We start from the raw sequence: 20,259 nt of genomic DNA, 5'->3' as shown, positions 1-20,259 counted from the left end.
CTGTGTGTCTCGAAGCATGAGCAAACGTATCCCCTTTTTTCTAATTTTCAACCACTTGATTGTTATTTCATTTCTACCAGACAGTAAACTCTTGCTGTGTTTCAGATCCTTTTTCAACTTTAGTTAACCTTCCCATCCTGTCTGGAAATACAATGCCTGTGAACTGGGGAAATAACAAGGACTACACTCATATTGCTGCCTGATCTCTTACATCATGTGAAGCTTTATCATAGAAAAAACAAAGCAATTCATCCCTGCAAAGCCTGTGGTTACGGCAGCAGCAGCAGCACTGCTGTATCCCAGAGCAGGAATTCCACTGGGGCAGGCGCTGCACAAACCCAGCAAAGAGATGCTCTTTGTCCCAAAGAGCTTTTAAACTCAATATAAGAGACAGCAAAGGGATTCAGGTGGGAGGGCAAGAACGTAAATATGATACTACTGATCAGCACAGCCCGCAGTGAATGCATTTCACAGCCTGTCTCTCCCTAGAATTAAAAAGCCTTTCGGTGACCCACATTATAAAATCAATTTTAATGAAAACCTTTTTGGACACATGAATAACCAGAGAGCAAGATGCATCTTCCTGTCTGGTTTACACAAGCTTGTGGTCATCATCCCTTAGAAAACAGCTCTTTAACATGTGATAAAACAGGGAAAAAAAAAAGTAAAACCTGAATAAATGTACAGAGTTTTCTAAATGCGAAAAACATGTCTGACATAATTTATTCTCTTGGCATGAAATTATAGCAACTGTTTAGAATTCTTCAGGAAAAAAACCCCAAAACCCAAAAATGCAATCAGTGAAGCACCAGTATAATAGAAAATTTAAATAATTTCCTGCTTGCTGCCTTAAATCATGATCAACATTGGTGAAATCTATTCCCGCTGTTTGAGACCCAGTGAAATGACTTCCATGGGAAATACCGGCCAACAAGCTACCAACAAGCCCATTAACCACATTAAGGTTTTGTTTTGATTTTTTGTGTGCCAAGGAAACATTATCACTTCTTAACACATTTATGCAATGTTTCTTTTTTTTTTTTTTCCCCAAATGTTATCTGTCTTTGTTATTTCCAGAGGGCCTATTAGAATAGCTACGAAGGGTCATACATCTCCAGGGGAAGACGTCCCAAAGTCCCAGGACTGTTAGAGTTGCCTGGTGGAAAGAGGCAGTGCTGAGCACTTGCCAAACTTCACGCGTTTTTAACGAACGTCACAGGACCCTGGCGCAGAGTTGACCCGGCACAGTATGGCATGCAAACACACCCCACCCGCACACTCGGTGCACCCGTACACGTGCTCGGGGTCCGCAGCCCAGGGACACGTGACTGACCTGAAGCTCACCTCTCTGTAAGCCTCATGCACTTCATGGCTGTGCATTTGAAAAAATTGCCTTCCTGTGCCTAAGTTCCCAAACTTAAAAAGCATTGAGCAATTTTGGAAAACTTGCCTTCCTGTTTAAGACTGGGGTGGCCATTTCCACCGAGAGCAATAAAACAGCCCTCTAATAGCTGCAGGAGCAAGTTTCTTTCTGCAGCATTACTGAAGCCCCCGTATCTAGCCATACTAAACGAAGCGGTGCTTCTGTCCAAGATGTATTTGCACAGAGGGATGCTGAGGTTCAGTTGACTCGCCTCACCTCTAACCTGGATTAGAAAGCCTCCACGCACAGCCTCCCTGCCTGCGCTCACCTCTCACCACCACTGCTGGGGGAAGGAGGCTGACATGGACATGTCAGAGAAGAGCTCCTGCTAAATGTCCTTTCAAGTCTATCAAAGTCCTAGTCTGTTCCTTACAGCTAGGGCCAAATGAAGTCACCTCCTCATAATGAAACACTTTACCTTGCAGAAGCCTGCCAGATACTCTAACATGGTGGCTACCTAACATGGTGAAGCAGCAGAAATAGCTATCAGCTGCTGTCCTCTTCCTTCTGCTCCTGTAGTCAAGTAACTATTCCAGAAGAACAGAATTTAGCAAGCTCTCATACGTACTTTTTTCCCCTTTTCTTGCCATATTGAGTGCCCAGAGTGAATGCCAGTAAATCCAGTGGCCTAAGTCCCCAGTAAGCTCAGCACGTAAAGCTTACCTTTACAGCTGGGGAGACACAGTCCCATTTTTCTAACTCAGACAATCCCACATTTCAAGTAACAATCCTATTGAATCTGCTACCTTTCATTAAAGTAGCTCTTATAACTCTGTCAAATTCTCCAACCTTTGTATTGATTTTTTTCTCCTATTCAAAATAACTCTCCTTTACAACAAGAGCTGGCTGTCAGCCTCTTATCTCTTATTTTCACCCCATCTGATCCTCCTTCTCCTTGTCAGTCTTTCCAGATTCCAATTAATCATGTAGAAAATCAGGGATTTATGTAAAGAGGTATGTACAACTCTTAGCTCGTTATTAACATACTGTAATTGCAGTGTAGTGCTACTGCCTCCGACCTTTTCAACAAGACAGTGGAAATCCTGGGGGGGAAGCAGGACATTCCCAGCCAACATGAAAAGAGTTATATCTGGTTCACGTTACTGGAGAGTTATTTCAAAATAAAACTCTGGATGCACTGTAACATTTGCAACTCACTCTAGAAATTAGTGGGGCCTGGCAGGCAGCGGGAAGATGCTGCCATAAAACCAAACTGCTGTTACATCCCTAAATTTTGTCTGGGTCTCTACACGAACAGTCCCAAGATACGCTAACCCCTCCACTAAACGTATTTTAATTTCAGACCATCCTCTCATGTTTCTTCTTAATTATCACGGGGCATTCACAGAAAAGATCAGCCAGATGGAGACTAAATATTTCACTACTACAAGATGAAGCATTCTGCACTAAAACGGAACCTTGATTGCAATAAAGTCATTAATTAAAGTCTCAACTGATTCTCCTGTCAGTATATGAGAGGCACTAAAGACAACTGTGAGGAGACAGCGTATCAGCTACACTAAGGAAAATAAAACAGTCAACCAGACAGTTATAAGATGATGTTTAACGTGCACTGCTCACGGTCTTTACGGTGCGATATGATGGAAACTCAGCCATGTGCTCAATATATCCACCCATTTTATGTTATACAATTATGATACACTGATTTCCTGACGATGAGAAACCTGAAGAAGTTTTAAAAGCGGTGAAGATCAAAGAGGAGTAAAGTCTGGAGGCTCCTGGAGTAAAATCTTACTTTACTGGAGATGAGACAGAGCACCAGTTTTGGCTTTTTAGCATCTTGTATTTTTGGAGTATTTTATGGCTATCTGGACCCCTGAAGACTGTGGGGAAAGGGGATACAGAAGACTGTAAGAAAAAAGAATGAAAAAAAACATGCCAAGTATCAGATTGAAAAAAGGAAAAAAAAGATTAAATGTGAAAATCCCCAAGCCATCTCCTTGTCTGAATGATTAAGTCAGGGGTGCTGTAAGAGATGTAGATGGAATAAGCAGTGCATGCTAAATTCCCTGGACACTCTACAGCACAGACAGCATGAGTATGGAGCCAAATCCTCACTCAGACTTTCACCAGCACATCTCCCATCAAAGTCACTGGAAGCTCTAAGTATCCCCCGTAAGTGTGGATTTGGCCCTTGGAGAGAATATTACAGTAAAATTACTTCAGACAGTCAAAGTCTCTCACTGTGATATATTCCCAATGGTCCTCTTTAGGTCCCTCCATCATTTATTGACTTCTACTTTGCTGCATCCTACCAGATGGAGGCAAGGAAATTTGAAGAGCAACTAGTAAACAAAATATAAGGAAATAAAACCAACGCTGGCTCTCTGTTTCACAATTAGTCTTTACTTCTGCTTGAAGCCAACACCAGAGATCTTTGCAAAATTACAATTACCAGATATGCTGGATGCCAGAAATAATAAACCCCGTTGCAACACAGCAACATAGGGTGCTAGTTCTCTCCTGTATATCAAGAGAACATACTGTGACACATTCATCTTTTAATGTCAAAAGGTGTGTACAAATCTAAACAGACAAATGCACCAAGAGCAAAACTAAAGAACAGAAAAGGCCCCAATTCTAACATTAAAAACTAAGTGTCCCCTGCCACCCACAGGTGGACAAAAGGCTGGACATATACTGCAGATGACTCCAGGTGTGACAGAAAGACTTAACATTCAGGATAAAACACACAAAACATTAACTGGTCTTAGTTTATTCCCTGCAGTAAAGTTTTTTGCGCACTGAATACCACACATTTCTTCTACATTAATGACGTTGATTGTCTTCTGCCTGTGATAATATAAAACATCAGAATTTAAGAGATATAACGAGAGGCAGGATAGCACACAGTGATAAACTTTGGCAAGGAGATCTGAGCATTCAAATTAGAGCAACTAGCTGTAGATCTAGACCACGCTGAAGTTGGTATGTATATTCAAAGGGAAAAGGAAGAAAATCAAAGAAGTAGCACGAACAAAGACACCATTAGAACCTGGAAAGCCTTCTAAGAAACATGCTTAAAGAGCAGCAAAAATTCTTAATGCAAATGATTGTTTTGTAATAATAATAATAGAGTAAAATGAATCTGTCAACATAACCTAAAAGCTCGTTAATTGACATGAAAGAGCGTTAGTTCTTCATTTTCTGCTGGGATGGTTTGTGGGGTTCTGTTGGGGGGGAGGGGGGTTTGGATTTTTTTTTTTTTTTTTTTTTTTTTAATGAAGAAGTCGCCGAGATCTCCAAAAACATGCATGTTGGCACTCGTGGGTATGAAATCACATTGCTATTTCAGTATCCAAGTTGATGTTCCTATTACCAATTTGGCCTAGACAGTGCAAGTTTGTTCATGTAAGATTAAAGGGATGAGGTCTCTATGGCATATTGCAGTATGGTCCTTGGAATAAGATTCTCATTTACTAAATAAATTACTGTATATTACTGTATAATGGTGTTCACATTATAACTGACAATTAGCACCATTAAAGAGAAAGCTCATAAACAGCCAAAGCTCACATCAAATTAACACAGTCATGATTAAAATCACTCTTCTGATTTCTGCTCTTCACAGAAATAATCAGCATTTTGCATAAAAATGAGTACGAAGCAGCTCAAAAAAAATCACAGTTACGCTGGGACGGTGGTACCGAGCTCCGCCAGCACAGCACAGCACTGCCACGTCAGCTCTTCTCTTGCCTATGAAATATTGAGCGCCGGGTTTCCCTCCTAGCAGGCAGCTCGCGTGGCGTGCCCTGCCTGCCGCAAGCTCTGCACAGGCAGGGCTGGTAACCGGTGCGGTGACACCGGAGATTAAAGAGCTGCAATTACTCCTCTTGGCTCTAACGAGGGGAACCTGGGTTCTCTCCTGGCCTGAGGGAAGCTCATCTTCTTTATTTTAATTTTGTCACTTCGCCATTTAAATGATTTCTAGTATTTGCATGTTCATTTTTACTGCTTCGACTTCAGAAAGAAAAAGAAAAACCTGAGTAATTACAGTGGAGAGGAACAATAACAAAATACAAAGGAGTCAGCAATTCATTAAAATTTAGAGAATGCAATGTCAAAAACTTTTCTTAACTTGAAGAAAAAAAGGAGAGAGACTGTTTCTAAACTGGCACAGAGCCCACGTCCTCATTAGGATGCGCGCTCCACTCACACAGCAGTACGCTAATGGTATCGCTTTAATCTTCAGCATCACAGCACTAGTTCCTGGCCTCACCCAGATGATGGTGCTAAAATGGCAAGCAGGAAGGGAAACAAAATTTCCGGCCGATGCTGACCAGGCCTGGTATCAAACTGGAACCCGGCTGTGGATGAAAGTTTGAAGCACGTGGACATCTCCATTCACGAATGCTACTTCAGAGACAGCCAAGCTCATAATGGCTTCATAAGGCTCAAGTATCACCAAGGAAACTCTAATCAATAAATAAGCAATCAAGACCATATAATGAAAGAATACCATTACGCATGCCATGGTTTGAAAAGGAATCACAATATGCTACATATGCATAAAAGTACTGCAAGATAATATGCCTTTGATCCAACATGCCTTTAAAGCAGGAAACAAAAAGATGTTCTCATATATCTTACCAACTAATTTAACATATAAATCACAAAAAAATATGATCCAGATGGGCTTCAATGAAGGAAAACAATTAACGTAGACAGCCTTACCATCTGACACATTAGTTGTAATAATAAAAACCAAACAACATGGTCAAACAATAACGCTCTGTATTATATCTGACATTTCTAATTAGTTTCTGCATCCTCTTCAAGAAAAAAGACTACCAGCAAGCACTTTGTTTCCCAGAGGAAAAAACATCTAAACTTCATGTGCGCAGAACATAGTCTATGGATGAAGCTGATCTATCTGCGTTCCCTTGGGATGTGCTTTGGAACTAATGGGTTTTGCATAGTCCACATCTGGTTGCACAATTAGACTCAGAAAATGTTTCCTTTCAGCTGCATCGCCACTGTAACTGCTGCAGACCTGGAATGCCAATACCTGTGCGCTCCGTAAAAGCTTTACCTACTTCCACGGCCCCAGAATAAACAGAGTGATTTGGGCTTTGCCTTCTGTAGGATAGGATTTTGGGATTTTGATTTTTGCTTTCTGCAGCCTTCCTAGAAATGCCACTTCTCAAACGAAGTACAGTATTTCTGGCACAGACCTCCCAGCATCAGGCAATTAGGGTTGCATCAGACAGTTGCAAGCTGAACTACACTTAGCATTACAAATTAAAAGCTCCACCATGCATACATGTACAGTTACTGTTTGAGAGGTCTAATCCTGACTATGAGGACTGGTTTTGCATGTATTGGCAAGGGCAACTCAGTTTCATCACCTTAGACCTACTGCACCCTTCAAAATCCACCCACGAAAATCCTTTTCAGCACTTGATTGAAATTTGGAATTCTTGGGTAGGAGGTAGACAGCATCCCAACGGAGAAAGGCTTGGTTTGGAAACTGCTCTTCCTTTACAAAATAGTAAAGGAAAGGCTGTGGGAATTCTGCTAATGCCATTGTACCCAGGAAGGCCAGTGAACAGAGGTCCATGTCATTGCAATGAATACAAATCACTTGGAAAATTACATTTTCATTATTAGGATTAACACTAAGCCTATCTGATATAGCAATTTATTTTGCACAGCATTCATAAACAAGTGACCTAAATTCTGAAAGGCAGTCTTTTTTTTTTTATTTTAAAGTAGAAAAAATTAGTATTCCAACCAACTGAAAAGAAAATGAAGAATATTTAAACCAAAGGAAAATTATTTCCTAGGAATTTGCTTTTTTCCAAAGTAAAATAGCTTCCATTCATCAAGCCACCATCAAATGGCCTTGGCATCATAAGAAAGGGTTTGTGAAGTGGAAATCCTATTTCTGACACAAACAAGAAGGCCCAGGCTCCTTTACCATCTCCACTCCCTGAAATTTCAAGAGAGGAGTTGACTGGCTCTGTAGACTTCCTGAGTGCTCCTTCTGCCACCCAAAAATAGGGTTACAAATATCAGCAGTGCCAGCTGAGACAGACAGGGCAGCATGACAACGTTTGCGTCTTTGGTCCGTGTGTTCAGGGGTGGCCCCTTGTAAGAAATCACAGCTACATCAAGCCAGAAGGTGTTGGAAAAGCTCGTTAAAAAGAAAACAAAAAATCTCTGCCTCTCAGAACATCCAGCGTACAGGCTCAGAATTGGGAGACAAAAAAAGTCTTCTAATTTTCATGTGATGGGGCAGTTGGAGCAGGGAGGTGAAAATTGGAGGGTTTGGCCATGCACCAGTCTATTACAACCTCCCTGTGTGCTTTGGAAGCCCCTTCCCACCTCCTGAAAAAGTGACTTGGGTAAAGCCACATGTGAGGAATTACGGCAAGCTGGGGGCTGAATCAAGTTCTCGCAAGACCCAGCTCACAAGACAACCATTTCTGCCCACACGTGAGCTTTCTGGGCAAGCACAGCTCCCCTCAACCTGCTCACATCCACGTGCCACGCTCTGAAAGTGCTTATCTGCTTACCGACAGGCAAAGGTAATCCCAGATAACATCTGCTTTATCTCACCATGCAAAACCTTGAATATAAAGTGAAAAGTATCAACAATCTCTATTGACACAGAAAACACTGCACTGACGACAGAGTGACTTAGGACTATCACTCACAAGCCAAGACCCAACTGCACCAGGCTCCACAGCAGCCCACAGCGCCGGGACCCTCCCTGCCATCTAAAAGCACGTCCTTGCAGCCAGCTGCAGGCAGTCACCCAGCCCCGTGCTCTGAACACGGCCGCGTTCGCAGGGTGCTGTGCCCGAGCCGGTACCTTGCTCCCGCTGCAGCACAGCACTCTGCTACGATAGCTGGGCGGCTGGCAGAGCGGGGCTGGCTCAGGTCCAGCTGGCTCCTGCACAGGCAGAGCAAACGCACAGCTGTTTGCACAGATCTATGTAGACGTCCTGTTAGTACAAGGCAAGGGACCGCAGCTGAATACAGGTAGAGAGAAGGCCGTACGCGTGCAAGGAAGCAATACCAATGAAAGACAGCCGTCTCGGCACGACAGCTCCCAAACCACTGCTATTTGTTTGTAAGCATCATGGGAAAGAAAAGATTTGGGGACAACGAGGTCACTTCGCGGATATTTGCAAGGAGATCCTCCCACACATGAAAAGCTTATGGGAGAAACGAGAAAAGCGGCTGTTTGCAACTTAACCCATGGGACATGAGAGCTGGCAACGCTAGCAAAGCCGAGCTCAGAGCTGACATTGCAAAAGCACATAAGAGATGATAGATAGAGTGCTGCGAGGGCCGGAAGGGCCTTGAAAGTGATATGTTCACTGAAGGAAACATTGCCCTATTTCACAGTCGTCTAAAACTACAGCAATACATTCTGATTTTAGGGTTTTTTTGGAGAACATAAGCGCATGACTTTCCACTCACCTCAACGGGGAACCTCTTGCCATTGATGCTGTGCTCAGAGCCAGCTGATCCGTTGCTTTGACCCCAGTGAAACTCGACTTTTTCTGCCTTGAATCTTCCTGGCAACCCGGCACCACTGACAAAATAATCGTCCTTCAGCAGGATGGCAACTGCACACACAGAACAAGGACAAAGACGTTCTTAGCACAGTTTTTCTGAAGCATTTACAGTTTTTGCTCATTATATTAGAATACTTCTAATACAAGTAAAATGTTGGGTTATCTTTTTCCTCTTTATACGGATTGGTTTAAAAAAAAAAAAGTCTACAAGAAATACGGGCTAATTATGGAAGTGATTAGAAAGTTACATAGACTACAGAAAATCCCAAAGTCCAAATTTCTCAAGGACTTTTTGCCCTCCTTATTGGACTTTGACTAAAATTGAAATGGCAAACTCCATCAAAACCTGTTTAACGTGGTTCCAGAGAGTAATGGCTGACCACGTTCCTTGGCCTTACAAACCACTGAAGGTCTGTAGATCACAAGTTAGGAAAAGAATAGATCCTCGGTTGGATTTCCTCTGTTTTGTTGGAGGGCAGGAAACCTCTGTGCCCTGTCCCACCTCTGCTCCCGGCCACGGCGGGTACCTCCCTTAGCCTCCCTGCTCCTCCTTTCTGTACAATGGGGAGAGTGACAATAAAGTTTCCGAGACCCACTCATGAGACGTCCCACTGGGTTTCATTACAGTAACTCTGACATTATTATTATTATTATTATTATTATTATTATTATTATTATGTGATTCAATAAGGGTCAAAAGGATCTTCTTTGTATTTTCTTTTAATTTCCAAAAGCCTTTGTATTTTATGTAACAATAAGAGCCGTAGGTCCAAATAGAGGGCAAAATCATATGGTGGAAGCTAGTACATGTTACAGGGGAGGGCTATGCTCCAATCAAGAACTGAATCCAGCTTTCAAAAAATTCCTGTCTGCTGCTCTCACTACAAGATCACAAGCCTTTCTAGCATCTCCCATTTTTACCATGCATGATTCCTAAAAATTACTCCCTACAAAAATCCTTTCTTCTTATCCCTTACAGAACTGTTGCTTAAAAACAAACTAAAATTAGAGTTTTGTTCTTGTAAAAGCCATTGCAGACCACCACTTGCTGTGCCCAGAATCCTGTGATTAAAGTTTTTGGGTTGGTTTTTTTGATTTTTTTTTTTTTTTTTAATGGGAATAGCATAACCCACAAGGATTTCTCTGTGTTCTCAAGCCAACTGTGTCATCACAACGGGAACATTAATATAAATCCAATTTTATTATGTAAGAGGGAGGCTTTTATTCATTGCTGAAAAAACAAAAAAAGCTAGTTGTGAAATAAAAGTTATTCCTCTGTTGGTGAATCAGTGGCAGGCTTCGCTGCAGGCCAGGCTTTCTGCCGCACCAGGGCTGCCCTCCCGGGAGCACAGACAGTTGGCTACGGCAGCCTCACCTCAGGTACAACTGTAGAATTTAGACACATCTCGACTTTAAACTGTTTATGTTAAAACCGTCTAAATGTTAAACAGCGTGAGATGTTCAGATGTTTCTAAATTGTGCCAGCGACATCACGGGGCTATTTTCTTCCATGATTTCTGGTTCTTTCAGCAGTCCCTTTGCATCAAAGTGTTCATGTAGGAAGACACGTGGTGCAGGACTGGCTGTAGGATACTGCCTGTGTCAGCTAGGGTACTACTGGTGGCCGTTGTCTTCTTACACCAAATCTGTGAAACATAAGTGACTGAAAACACCACTGCTCTCTTCCTCCCTTAAAAAAATTCTCAATGAGCTCAGCAGTATTTTAAATACTGAAAATCTCACTCAGTTGGTTATAAATTCCATAGATAAAATTGTAGGAGATGAGGAATACAGGAAAGCAGATTCGTGTGCATCTGTTAAAAAACTCTGTGGGGATTCAGTTGCATCCAATAAATATTTGATAGTTCCTAAATCATTTATGGCTCTGTCAGGGGTCATTTTACTTGTTTTAGATGAATAATTAAAAGGATAATTAGGAGGATGTACAATCTGAAATGTTCATCTAATTGTTCATTTTGCAGTATTTTTTACACTGCTGAGCTGTACAACACATGTTCCCATTACCTTCCTATCTTAGCAGCATCCCCTTTACTGCCAGGGGTTTGGGGGCTTCCCTCCCTTTCATGTGATCTCTAGTATTCAGGACTGGAATAACCAAACATCACCTTACCAGGGTTCAGGAGCCACTGCTTTTATCCAATGATTTCTGTAGAGGGCACAGCAAGGAATCAACCCGCAAAGCCCACTTATTCAAAATACTATATAATTAAGATTACAAAACCAAAGGAGATGGTGCACAGCCACCAGGATCACAATTGCGTGATGCCATTTGCGGGATCAGGGCTGGAGCTGTGTGCCCATCACCCTTGTGAGAGCGAATAAACCTGGATACAAAGCAGCTCTTCCCCTGCTTTAGCAGAGCGGCTCTGACGGCCAGGACCAGCCAAATGTGATGCACATCACATAGAAGTACTTAACAAAAACACATCTCTGGCAGAAATTTTAATAGGTTTCTCTAAGTGGAAGAAGTTTTTAGAAGTTCTCAGTGACCTAAAAAGGGGTAAAGTGGCAATGTTTGTGTAATGCAGGTGAGGGTACTGCTCCCACGGGCACTCTTCCCATGGGGCAGGTCGGGCTTGAAGAAGCCTCGTCAGCCTCAGGCCCGGCTGACACCAGCTAACACTTAATTATAAGGTGGCACAAATGAAAACAACTAATGCAAGTAATACAACTATGAAACGCGCTTACGCTCTCCAAGTGATCTTTACCACTTGGGAACCAGCTACTATGGTGATGAAATCAAACCCGCGTTAGTGCCTTTGCCAGTGTAATCATGCACAAAAGCATTTCTAGTCGAGAAAGGGGCTTAATGAATCCATTTCCACTTTCTGAATGAAACGCTGTTTTCTGTACATTGTCTGCCCTTTACCTGATGTGGGGGCGGAACAAGAAAGAGCACAACAAATCTAAAGAGCAATAACCTCTTTACCTTTTAACATTTCAGAGCATAAAAATAACTAATTGTTCTATCCTAAAAAAAAAAAATACTAGGTCCAATAGCAATAACAATAACCCATGTAGCACATTTCCTGCCAGTTAATGAGTGTCAAGGTTAAGGGCCTTCGGCTTTCTCTCGGACCCCTGTCTCTCTTAACCAGTCATTAAGTGCTGAGAAATGCCCTCTACATCCATCACCATTGCTTAAACAGATATCTAGTTTACTGTCTCTGTCAGTCTGCAACATGAAGGTCTCATGTGGCCATCTGCTCCAAGACTCTGCTGCCAAAATGCATCGCAATTTATGGCACAACCTGCCTCTATGTTCTACCCACAAGCCAAAACATCCTACTTGGTTTTCTGCTCTGCCATTACCACCTTAAAAATTAATCCCAGGCAAGTTTCTTCAAAAGGTCAGAAAACCAAGGAAAGGAATAGGACTTGATAAAATAAGGGAGGAGTTAAGAGCTCAGCAGAAGAAATCAGGGATGACAGCAAGGCAAAAAGAGTCTTCACGTTACCAGTAAAAGGCCGTAAGTTACCAAGAAAAGTGACAGTTACTGTTGCTCTGCGAAGCAATAACTTGTCAGCAAAAATCCATACCCCAATGGGTGAGGAAATCAAATATAGCAGCAGTGCTAAAATCATCCAGCAGAGAAGACTGAAGATACAGCTTTCATTGCCAACTGCGTGGAGACTGGAAAATTTGCTGGCATGTTTTGGTTCAACATGGTTTCCCATTATATGTGCGGCAATATGTTCCTATTACATGTACAGTATAGCATTAGCATCTTTCCTAGAAGAACAGCATCATCACTTTTTCGTGGTATTTCTAATTACGTTTATTGCTGGTTACTACAAACACCCCTCTGTGACCAAAAGGGCAGGGTGCATGACACGAATAGATTAATTAAGCACCAAATTTCCATAGCATTCAAACTTGCCTGAACCTTATGTTGCTACAAAGGGCAACAAAGTCAGGATTTCAAAGCAAACAGGAGCATTTCTTAGTGAAGCTGGAAAAAACCCTTGGTAATGCATCAAAAACCCAAGCTATGGTTGGTGGTGGTTTATGTTAACTGGATTTGCTTTGCGGTGAAAGAAAACAGGATCACAGCCTGTCACTCCATCTCATCTGAGGGGCAATAACTCTCAACTCCTGCTAAGATCCTGAATTGCTTGAACTGGATCTGAAGCGCTTGCTGGACTCCAGGTTGTGGCTCAGATCCAAAGTCCCCTGGAAGCAATGGGTGTATCCGAGGTCACGCTGCATGCACAGCTGTGTTGCAAACTCCCGGAGCAGGTACATGCCCTGGGTTTTGCTAGCAGACCTCTGACTAGGGACACGTTACATAAAGCACTGGAGAGATGCATGTCGAATGTTAATAAAGATAAAAATATACTTCCAATAAATAAAATTGAATTAATTAGTGGTTTAATCCAATTCCCTAAAAATATTTGACCTTGTCAAATGAAGAGGGTGGCCTTATAATTTCTGCTTTTTACATTTTTAGAATTAAAGAGTAATCAAATGCATGCGGCTTTGTATATAAATCAACCTTGACCTTTCGGTGAACTGTTTTGGTAAAAATAAGCAGTACTCTGACTGTTCTTTTCTCTAAAAGCCAGAACAGACAGAGCAGAAGAGGATTCAGTTCAGTGAAGAACACAGTGCTATAATCATATCAGAAACACATTAATAAGCCCCCACTACTCTGAGCAGTTATTGCTCTTTCTTCTCTAAAACCTTCCAATTTCTAAGACTTCCCCTTTCCTACAAAAGTCTGAGCCTTGCATCTCAGCATTCTTTTGGATTAGATGTTACAGCCTCCCCAAGCTGATAATTCAAGGTTACACCTTGAAACTCTTATACAGCCTTTTATTCTGAGGAACAACTGACTACCAAGAGAATTATTTTATACCAAGAACCTAAAAAAAAAAATCCCTTTAAAAAAAAACCCTTAAAATCAATCTGCAGAACTAGCTTTGCACAGAATGCAGAGGCAGAGACAGGTGGCTGCTGCTGGAAAATTATATTGAAAAAAAAAAAAGGCAGCAAAACCCAAACAACAGAACAATGAAAAAGGAGGAGGGTGGAATATGGCTTGAATTTTTAATTGACTGCAGGCAGGCTATGGAGACAAACAGAAAAGAACATACCCGTTTTTCCCGTGTTTTTCATCCAAGTCTTGTTTGAAGATTCATTGTCAAAACCATCAAGCTGCAGTTCTTGATACTCATCTCCAACATGGGCCTGATGGTCTACGATGTTTATGGGAGACTGGTGAGACCCTCTGCACTTCTCGCTAGAAGTAACCCAGTGCTCGGGACCATAGGTACCTGTTAAAAAATACCAATGCCAATTAACATTCCAGTGGCTCAATAGTTCTGGGTAACTCTTAAGTAAGAGGACGAAGCGTTTAAGCTCCCCAGGTAACTCCACTGCAGTTACACTTCTCGTGTTTGAAAAGAGGTTAAGACTTGTAAACTTATGAGGAGACTGAAATCCATTAGCTTTGCGCAGTACTCCAACTCTGCCTCTAGCAGAAATGAACAATGGCCTTTTTTTTTAATTACTATTCTATAAAACTATCTGCAATTCCCAAGTTCCCCTTGTGCATATGTTATCAATTAGCACAGTGTTACAGGGACTTCCCTAAAGTTTCAGCCTTAATATAGTACTATATAGTTTACCTTTTCACACGAGACAAATAATGTAACAGCTACCCATTAACTCGTGTTTGTGCAATACTCTGCTTAGATAATATGATCTTTATTAATGATTTCATTTCTTTTGGAGGTTTTGAAGCCAGAAAAGACAACAAGAAAGAATTAAGCTAAATGTATATTAGTAAATTTGAAGAAAACAAGAAAGCAAAAAAAAAAAATTACTCTGGATGGAGAAAGTAAAGAGGACAATGACCTGTCAGGAAAATACTGTAACTTTCTTTTGCTGCTCTTCTTACATGAGTTTTCTGTTTTCCTTATTTGCACAGTCTGTTCTCATCTGATGTAAACTACTCAAAACAAGTCAAATATTAGCAGTAAATGAGAAGCTCCAAGGACTGACAGGCAGTGTCTTCCATACGTGGCTGTACTTGGGCACATCAGAGCCAGCTGTATTACATGACAGCTAGCCAAAAGCAGACACAGAGCCAAATAATGTCCCCTCTCCTCCCCTCCACACCCCTCTACTCTCTTTTTTTATTAAAAAAAATTGCAGGGAGTAATTTAAGTTCTGGAAAGCAATATAAGCTTCTGTATTTTGTGAGCCCATCACTAGCCACCATTTAAGGTCAGTAAGAGAAGAGCATGCTACAGCTGCGAAGAGAAACGACACCAGCAGCCTCTGTCCCCAGCACCTGAAGGTCCTCATAGGCTCACCATAACGCTTTAAAGTCTCTTTTAGTAGTTTAAGATACTCGCTGTGATCACAGCTGTCCACCCAACTCACAAGGCACAGGAGGAGGAGTGCATCCTGCTACTGTTCCGAAGCTTTTGCCACCTCCAGATTACTTTTAGGTGTATTAATGAGTCCTCAACCCCCAAATTGTTTACCTAAATTCACAACAGGATTGCACCAGCACTGCTGCTGGGAGAAGGAAAGCAGCAGTGTCTTACGCTGTGGCAGCAGAGCTGCAAGAGGCAGTGTCGCAAAGCACCACGAAATCTGCCAGAGGTTGTCTGCCACAGAGCCCTAACTCATCCTGCCCATTCTGCCAGGTTCTCCAGCACGAACAGTGAATAAAAATAATAGGTAAAAATAAAAGGTTTCAGGCAAAGACCTTGTCATCCCCACCAGATACCAGCTCTCGATGCACTATAGCACCAGGGACCCTCAACAGTACATGCAGGAGGATCCCCAGTGGATTTCATATTTTTCTTATGACCTCCCTCTCCAACTCTTAAATTGTATTAACAGAGACTAAGAGATTATCTTCCTATGAGTGCAAACAGTCGTTTAAGCCCCTGATATAGCAGCACAGAGTTCTTGTAAAGCACTTTTCGCTCACAGTTCTTGAAGTGCTTTACAGCAGGGATCAGCAACGTTATTCTCATGTAAAGACAGGGAAATTGATGGCCTGAGAAGGGAAGCAATTTACCCAAGCTCATCTACCAAAACCAAGTTACAACCCAGGGTTGAACTCTGCTCTCCTGAGACCCCTGATGTCATACCTGTACCGTACCTCCGAACTACCCAGTCAGCATGTCCGTTCGATAGGCAGACAGCAGTAAATGATGCACCGGTATGCATTTATTACCCTTGCCTCTGAGAAGCATATGTAAATTCAATTAGCGCCATCCAAACCCAGCAGCTGTGAAGGCCAGTTTCTTTGGCCTCTGGGTTTTAGTCTGTCTAGTTGCAAAACGCATTCTTTCTATCTTCCCGTTGGCTAATGCAGGACACTTAATCAATAGTAAGATTTTGTGCTACACTCATCGCACACAAATGCTGTCTGGTAACCAAAACAGCAACAAGGAAGTGTTTTACTTTCAAATAAGGCAAATTAGGCAAATAAGGCAAATTAGGCAAAATCACAACATCCTTTAAAAATCAGTTACATCATCTGCCCAGGTTAAAAATCAGTTTCATTTATCTCGTGGTTCAACTTGCATTGTCAGCAAAAGTCACTTCCAGTTGATTTCCCAATGAACCACAGCCAAGGAGAACAGAATTATTAAAAACCCTACATGGGGAGAACCAAACGTGTTCCACTCAAGCACAGGTATTTTTCCTGATTCAGGATGCTTTTAGTGATTGGTTTGCAGTGAACTAATTGGCAATTCACATTTACTTTTCATATAGCCTTGCATTTACTCCACAAAATTTGGGAATTTGCTTTAAAATGTTTAGTACGACACATAATCATCAAACCTGCCAGCTCTCATTTTTGGCTTTGTTATAAACATGGGGTGAGCTTTTCAAAAGCACTCTGCTCACAGAGGCTATCGCAGTGGTTTCAGCTGTGCATTCAAAAGGAGCTGTGCACTCAAATTTTTCTTTTTTTAAGTATTTTGGTGACCCTTCAGTCAATAGGGACTTTTTTGGGTTTTTTTTTTTTGAGTAGGCAGATTTATTTTAACAGGACTGTAGGGTTCCTTCCATGCATCTTGTCACAAAGACTTTTTTTTTAAAAAAAAAAGTATAGCCAGCTCTCAACCAATTTGCAGTGAAAACTGTCTTATCAAAATGAACAAAAATAAGCCATAACAGTAAACAAACAAACGACCATGTTGAATTAAAACCTCAAATGACTTAGGTACTTGGACTGACTCTTGCTGAAATGTAGTTTTTCACAGACTTTTAAAGGCTTGTATAGCTTTGTATAATTTTAAAAAACATTAAGTCTGCTTTTTTAAAATTAAACTTGTTTGGATTCATTTAATAGCAATACATCTCTTTCTATAAATACAGTAGCTTCACTGGGTTGTAAATCTATAATTTACAAAAAAAAAAACCTAGCAGTATCTGCTCTCTTCATGTGATAGTATTAGTTTTTATGCATAAAATGTTTCCGTATTGGTGCTGAATTATTAAAGAATAATCTAATGCAATGAAACTCTGTCAGCAATTCAAAACCTCAGCTCAGTGCTGGCGCAGTGACTCCAAGTCCTGACATCCCAAGTTACAGTCATAAGGCTAAACTCTGATTTGGAGGTTCAAGACCTGCTAGTTATAATCAGCACAGGATTTTATAAACGGCTAGGTTTTCCATTAATTTCTTTCACAAGTTTTTGATATGGAAATTATTACATGCAATATGACCTAGACCATTATGGCAGCAATTCTAGACAGAAATAGAGGCCATGACCCCAACATCTCCACTCCCAGCTGTGCAGGATCAGGGCAATCCCAGCTTTAACAATTAGCGTGAAAAGGCAAAGCGGAGCTAGGGGGGTGACAAGCAAATTTGTATTTTTGAGTTTAAGACCAAAGTAAATAAATTATATTCCCTACCCAGAAAAAATAAGCTCAACAACCTATAAAATGTAATCAAGAATAGCGCAGTGGGATTCATTTGTTCACTGGTAGCCATCAGGAGGTTTAAGCCTAACTGCCTGCTTTTTTCCATGGACATTCAAGTGCAGTTTTAATTGAAACTGATCTTCCACTACAGATTTCAAATTAATTCTTCTTCCAAGAGTCTCATGCTCCAGACATCCTTGCCTTGCAAAAAACCCTATATCATTAGAGGAGGAAATAGAACACTTTTTCTAAGCTTGCAGGTATTGATTACCTATTCCTTCCATCAAAGCACAATTGCCATTCTGCACTGTATAAATCTCTTCAGCGTTAGACACTTTATAAAGTACTGAGAATTATATCATTAATCATTTGCAGTTGCACCTGTCTTGCTTTATTGAATTCTTTGTTTTTTAGAACTTTAAATAAATGCTTTTAAGTAAAAACATGACACTAAATAAAGACTCTGTTTCACTTAAACCTAGTAAAAAAAAAAATCCCTTCATTCTGTGTGTGACATTTACCCATCTGAAACAGAGTAACTTATGGCTATTTGTATTTCATATTTTCAACAGTAAGCACCACGGCTTTAATCAAATAAAATTTGGAATGAATTTGAATTGGCTGCTTAAGGGCTGACAAATAATTCAGCTTTCAAAACACAAACAAGTTAAGAGCCCTCACCTGTGTTAATAAATAATACACATTTCCATTGAGACGGTGGGACCACCTGCATCAAAAGCAAACATCAGACAGCCCCATCCTGGAGCTGGAGTATTTGATGCACGAGCAGCACAGAAACAGGACAGACTGATAACGTTTGGCATCCTCACATACCGAAATCGGTGTCCTGCCTTCAGGAAACCACGCCATCGGGCCCAACAACTAGGAGCGCACACTGGGGAAGGAGGGCTGTGTTCACCCCCCAGGTCAACCAAATGCACGGCAGCAAGACAAGATGGCGACTGGAGAGCGCCTGAGTGATGGGATGGGGCTAGGGGCTAAGGAAAGCAGTGAGGAAAGGGAATTTGGCCACAGTGACCCCCTGAGCATTGCAGAGAGGAGGCCACCCTCTCCCAGCTGCCGTGGAGTCTTTTCTCACCCAGCCCCACCACGCAGAGCTACACGGACACTTGCTCTGTTCCCCGGCTTGGGCTGAGGCACAGGACAGAGCATTTCTCCACCGCAGCCCCACCAGAATCCTGCCCCGCATCCCCTTGCGGCTCAGGGAGCTGCAGAGCCCATCGATCTCCCGGGGTTGGCAACCCCGCAAGCTCATTTTGGATCGCAGCCAGGTCTCTGGGGACTTGACCTTATCTCCGCTGAAATCAGGGGCAAAAGGGCTGCTGCCTTCCAAGGCGCGAAAGCAGAGCCGGGGTCAGGAACCTCAGCAACAGCGCGGCTTCTTACACACGACGTTTCAAACACCACGTAATGCCAGAGATGTTATCACCCATCCTCGTCTGAAATTACTTGATGCTTCCTAGATGGATTTTGCATTCTTTTCTCATGCAAAATCTTTCTGTCAATGACTGCAGTATCTTTAATAGTTTTTTAATACACAGGCTGCTCTTTAAATAGAATCCAAGATTACATTTTTCTCCTTTTTACCGTACAACCAAAACAATGAGCAGTCTTCATTAATGAAAAAAACCATTAAAATAACGTATTCTGCCAAAATCTAATTAAAGCTTGTATAAAAGCTTCCACTTAAAAAAAAAAAATAATCAAATATATTTATTTCTCTTCCACAATCTTTTGTTTAAAACATCTCTTATTAAAATCACTGGCATGTCCTTGATTTTAAATCATTTTCCAATTAATGGATCAGCGACTCTGATACAGACTGATGTGTAACACATCTGCCTTTATACAACATCCAGATATAGTTTAACAGATATTAACAATTTTTGAGTAATGTGATTTTGATCATTCATTTACAAGTTGGGAAAGAGGCAGAAATATCAACATTTGGTATTTTTTAATTTCACTTGTTTTTAACATTGTCACAAAAGTCTGACTTTAAATCCCAGGCCTGTCATCCAAAGAACCAGGGTTTTAATTGTGGAGGGTTTTTATTATTTGTTCTTATTGGTTTTTTATTGTTTATTTGGCTTTTTGTTGTTGTGGAGGTTGGTTGGTTGGTTGGTTGGTTGGTTGGTTGGTTTTTTACCAAAATGATCTCAGGCAAATCTTTGTATTCGATGTCTCTTATCTTTTCAATTTTGAATGAAAATGGTAGTAATGATTGCAAAGCAACCAAGCGCCCTCACTTCGGCAAGTAAAGCAAATTAGCTTGGTCACGTCATGGGGACATCCTATCTGATCATCTTAATATGGGAGATCATTCATCCGTGATTATG

The 20,259-nt window shown here is 41.4% G+C and overlaps 1 protein-coding gene across 3 annotated transcripts in view; it reads right to left on the bottom strand.

Moving 5' to 3' along the window:
• PTPRG (protein tyrosine phosphatase receptor type G) overlaps nucleotides 1-20,259 on the bottom strand; it is a 418,432-nt gene that overhangs the window by 180,674 nt on the left and 217,499 nt on the right. For all 3 annotated transcript variants that reach the window (XM_087744487.1, XM_087744488.1, XM_087744489.1), the window contains 2 exons: nucleotides 14,092-14,271; nucleotides 8,876-9,024 (listed from right to left, as the gene is read on the bottom strand). In XM_087744487.1, coding sequence (XP_087600613.1) covers nucleotides 8,876-9,024; nucleotides 14,092-14,271 — 329 coding nt within the window. The remainder of the gene's footprint in view (nucleotides 1-8,875; nucleotides 9,025-14,091; nucleotides 14,272-20,259) is intronic.

The sequence above is a fragment of the Nipponia nippon genome, unplaced genomic scaffold (genome assembly GCF_047370975.1).
Source record: "Nipponia nippon isolate SJK-2023a ecotype South Korea unplaced genomic scaffold, ASM4737097v1 scaffold_9, whole genome shotgun sequence".
NCBI classification, from domain to species: Eukaryota; Metazoa; Chordata; class Aves; order Pelecaniformes; family Threskiornithidae; genus Nipponia; species Nipponia nippon.
This window is presented reverse-complemented; position numbering and strand designations above follow the sequence as displayed.